Genomic DNA, 4,666 nt, shown 5'->3' on the forward strand with positions numbered 1-4,666 from the left:
CACACACGGCACGCGTCCACGAGAGCCCAGCTTCTTGGGCTGTAATGGGGCTTGGGGCCCACGCCTGGCATTGGAGCTGGACAACTGAAGCTATGTAAAAGCAATTTCTGAATTTCAGATTTCGGATTTCTTTCTTTTTTCTTTTTTGTCCTTCCGACCTTTCTTTTGTAATTATTGCGTTGCTCGGACAGTTGCAGCTGGGTGCAGGGGGCAGCCAGCCCGCGCCACTCCCGTCGGTTTCACGGAAGGCTGTCTAGATGGCATTGTAAACGGTTCGCACCTGCGGGGCCACAAAGAGGTGCTGCTGCGGAAATCAACTCAGAGATACATTTTAGGGTCAGGTACAAAGGGGAATCGGGAGGATCATGTAAACACACAAAAAAACTTCGGAGTTCCGCGGCTGTCTTTGGATGGAGTAACTGCCCCCCTCCCCCCAATCCCCAGTACAAACCAGGAACGTCCTGCGAAATGGAGATCCAATGGACTAGTGTTATAGCCAGGAAATTATCTAATGGAGATGAAAGTCAATCTATGTGTCTCACTGCCTATAATGAAGTAAGTTTACGGATTTTTTTTCTAGGCCAAGGATTGAGAGCGTCGTAGGTGAGAGACACAGACTGAGGGAATCAGAAGCACCACTGTCCACCAGGAATTAAATCGGTTTCCCAGCGTCTTCTGTAAATATTTCACCAACTATTTCCTCTCGGACCGCTCGCTCCCCTTGTGCTCCTTCCTCTGGTGAGGCCAAAATTCTCCTCCCAGGACTTAGCGGACAGACAGGACTTGGGTTCAAGGAGCCCGCCACGGCCGGCCCGCTCTAGCAGCTCGCTGTGAGGCGGCCTAAAACTTCGGAAGGAGAGGTGGCGCATCGCGGACTCAGCAGGTCAGGAGCACTATCCCGAGGTGCGAGGTCCAAGCGCACGCACTGGCAATGCCACGCACCGGTGGTGGTTTCGCGAGCCTCCACCCTCAACCCCAGTTAAGTCCCCACAGCCTTTCCTACCATCGATTTTCCTTGCCAAGGAAACTCGGTGTGTACCCGCCGCATCCTCGCCTCCTCCACCCGCTCTGCTACTGGTTTCCGCGGGAAGTCAAATCTTGGAGGATTTACCTAAGCCTTAAGAGGAAAAAATCCACGTGAGTTAGCAGCAACTGAGAGCCTAGCCCACCCGCATGCTCGAGGCCGCCCCCCATTCCCAAGAGGCTGGGCCCCGCCGCCCGGTAAAGTCACACCGCCAGCTCCCGGCGTCCCAGCCCGAGCGCGGCGTCCAAACTGGAGGCCCGGAATCCTCTACTTCGCTCCACTCGACTTACCCAGGCCGCTGCCGGTCCCGGCTCCTTCCCCAGCGCCTCATTTCCGACTTTTTCACTTGCTAAGTCGTTTAACAACTCCCAGCTGCTAGTTACAGCCTCTTTATTTATAGGTTCGCTGTTATTTTACGTCGTTTTTATTTCTCTCGGCAACTATTCTAATAGATTAATCAATAACTATTTTCTGACCTTCGGGAACCCCAGCTGACGCTGTTGTGGCCGCGCGGGGAAAAAATTTATATATATATATATATATATATATATATATATATATATATATATATAAAAGCACGCTCACATCTAGCGGGGAAAGCAAAGGCAGGACCCAGGTGGTTTGGCTTTGAGGGGAAAGGGAACGCGTCACCTCAGTAATTGTCTCCGCCGAAAGATCACCGAGACAGAAGGGGATCTGAAGTCTAATTAGCAACACGGAGCCGGATGCGCAGCCCTTACTCAAGAGCTAAAAAGAATCAAACCCCAAAAACAAAACGGAGGCTACTAAGTTTTTCCTTTAAAAAAAAAGGGGGGGGGGATGAGAATCTCGTTCGGTGTTGCCCAGTCCCAGCCTAAGGAGTGTTGGCAAAGTGGGGAAGGGGGAAGGGAGAGGGGGCAGGGAGGGCAGGGCAGCGAGAGCCGCAGGGTCCCGCGGACGCTCCCAGGCCCACGCCCTCACGCGCTCACAACCACCCTCCAGCACTCACACCCACAGGCTCCCTCGACCCCTGAGCAAGGCTCCAGCCTAGGCTGGGGTCCAGGGTGGGCCAGGACGCCCTCGGAGCCCTCGGGATGCTGGCGCACCGTGCGGCGCTGAGTTGCGCGTCCCTCGTCCCTTTGTTGACAATTCCCTGAACCAACTTGAGTTTGGCCGGCTCCACCGCGGCCCTGACGTCACGCGCGGTCACGTGGCCCCGCCTCCCGCTGGATCTTTAAGTAGAAAGTAATCTATCAGGCCAGTCCTTAAAACGGGACTTTCGACTACGGGGGCTCGGCGTCCCTGACACCCCCCTCCCCCTGTTGCCCCTGTCCGCGCCCTCCCGAGCTGTTGGGCGCCCGGCGTCCCGCGCCCGCCTGCGCCGCTCTTGCTCTCCACGCCCGGGCCAGAGGCCGAGGAAGGCGGGCGAAGTGAGGGGGCGCGGCGTGGAGAAGCCGCCGTGGCCGGGAGCGGCATCGAGCACCTAGTACCGAGAGCCAGGGACAGCAGGAGTTTGAAGAGCGCGGCCGCGGGGGGCGGACGGCAGCGCCCGCGCCGCGAGATGCCGGGCTGCTAAGTGTGAGCCAAGCCGGGAGGGCCCCGAACCACCTACGTCCCCCTCCCCTCTCCCATCTTTTCGGAGCACCCAAGCCCCCTTCCCCTGAGCTCGGCGGCAGCCCCTGACGACTCCCATCGCCCGCCACTCCTTCCCCGCCGCCGCCACCAACCCCGAGGAGGGATGACCCTCTCCGGCGGCGGCAGCGCCAGCGACATGTCCGGCCAGACGGTGCTGACGGCCGAGGACGTGGACATCGATGTGGTGGGCGAGGGCGACGACGGGCTCGAGGAGAAGGACAGCGACGCGGGCTGCGATAGCCCCGTGGGGCCGCCGGAGCTGCGCCTGGACGAGGCGGACGAGGTGACGCCAGCGGTACCCCACCACGGGCAGCCTCAGCCTCCGCACCAGCAGCCCCTGGCATTGCCCAAAGAGGCGACTGGAACCGGGGCTGGGCCAGGGGGCGAGGCGGGCGCTTCCGAAGCTGACGGCTGCAAGGGTGGCGTTGGCAGCGAGGAGGGCGGCGGGAGCGGCGGCGGGCCCGGTTCGGGCAGCGGTGCGGCGGGAGGCCTGGCCCCCAGCAAGCCCAAGAACAGCCTGGTGAAGCCGCCCTACTCGTACATCGCGCTCATCACTATGGCTATCCTGCAGAGTCCGCAGAAGAAGCTGACCCTGAGCGGCATCTGCGAGTTCATTAGCAACCGCTTCCCCTACTACCGGGAGAAGTTCCCCGCTTGGCAGAACAGTATCCGCCACAACCTCTCGCTCAACGACTGCTTTGTCAAGATCCCCCGCGAGCCGGGCAACCCGGGCAAGGGCAACTACTGGACCCTGGACCCGCAGTCCGAGGACATGTTCGACAACGGCAGCTTCCTGCGGCGCCGGAAACGCTTCAAGCGCCACCAGCAGGAGCACCTGCGCGAGCAGACGGCGCTCATGATGCAGAGCTTCGGCGCTTATAGCCTGGCGGCGGCAGCAGGAGCCGCGGGGCCCTACGGCCGCCCCTACGGCCTGCACCCCGCGGCCGCGGCTGGCGCCTACTCTCACCCGGCTGCTGCGGCGGCAGCGGCAGCGGCCGCGGCGCTCCAGTACCCATACGCGTTGCCGCCAGTGGCACCCGTGCTGCCGCCTGCCGTGCCGCTGCTGCCCTCGGGCGAGCTGGGCCGCAAAGCGGCTGCCTTCGGCTCGCAGCTCGGCCCGGGCCTGCAGCTGCAGCTCAACAGCCTGGGCGCTGCGGCGGCCGCCGCGGGCACGGCGGGCGCTGCGGGCACCACGGCGTCACTGATCAAGTCCGAGCCGAGCGCGCGGCCGTCGTTCAGCATCGAAAACATCATTGGCGGGGGCCCGGCGGCGCCCGGGGGCTCGGCGGCGGGCGCTGGGGGCGCCGGGGTAACTGGGGGCACTGGGGGCGGTGGGGGCGGCAGCGCAGCACAGTCCTTCCTGAGGCCGCCCGGGACCGTGCAGTCCGCGGCGCTCATGGCCACGCACCAGCCGCTGTCGCTGAGCCGGACGACGGCCACCATCGCACCCATCCTGAGCGTGCCGCTCTCTGGACAGTTCCTGCAGCCAGCAGCCTCGGCCGCGGCTGCTGCCGCCGCTGCAGCGCAAGCCAAATGGCCCGCTCAATAGGGACGTGCCGGTGGCTGGGACCGAGGGCCGGGCGGCTGCCCGGGGCGGTGGCTGCACTTCTAGTCTGCGCGCCCCGCCCCGGGCCCGGCCCCCCTGCCCAATCCCGGACTCTGCCTCTCTTCCATTTCCTCCCCCCGACCCCTCAACACCGACCTTCGGCGGCCTCCACCCCCTTGCGCACACCTAGGCTGGCGGAGCAAACTCACACCGCACGCCCGCCGGGAATAGCTTTCTGTACAGGTAAAACCGAAAAACCGAATTTTCCGAAAATGTACCCCGACGGCTCCTGCTCTCAGTACCGTGGGGGTGGGAGGGAAATTCTTTGTACATATTTGTATAAAAATTATTGACTTTCCTTTTGGGGTTCTTATTTTTTTAAGAAAAAAAATTCAGTAGATTTAGAGCTCTGAACTTTCATTTTTTTTGAAGGTTCACTCTCCGCAGTTTTATGTGAGAAGAAAATGTATAGAGACGTTGGG

General features: G+C 61.6%; 1 protein-coding gene across 1 annotated transcript; it reads left to right on the forward strand.

The window, feature by feature from the left end:
* Positions 1–1,796: 1,796 nt before the first annotated feature.
* FOXD3 (forkhead box D3) lies at positions 1,797–4,305 on the forward strand. The gene has a single exon (XM_043575161.1). The coding sequence runs from the start codon at positions 2,742–2,744 to the stop codon at positions 4,185–4,187; it is 1,446 nt and encodes a 481-aa protein (XP_043431096.1). The 5' UTR covers positions 1,797–2,741; the 3' UTR covers positions 4,188–4,305.
* Positions 4,306–4,666: the final 361 nt, after the last annotated feature.

Source organism: Prionailurus bengalensis, chromosome C1, assembly GCF_016509475.1.
Source record: "Prionailurus bengalensis isolate Pbe53 chromosome C1, Fcat_Pben_1.1_paternal_pri, whole genome shotgun sequence".
Classification (NCBI taxonomy): Eukaryota; Metazoa; Chordata; class Mammalia; order Carnivora; family Felidae; genus Prionailurus; species Prionailurus bengalensis.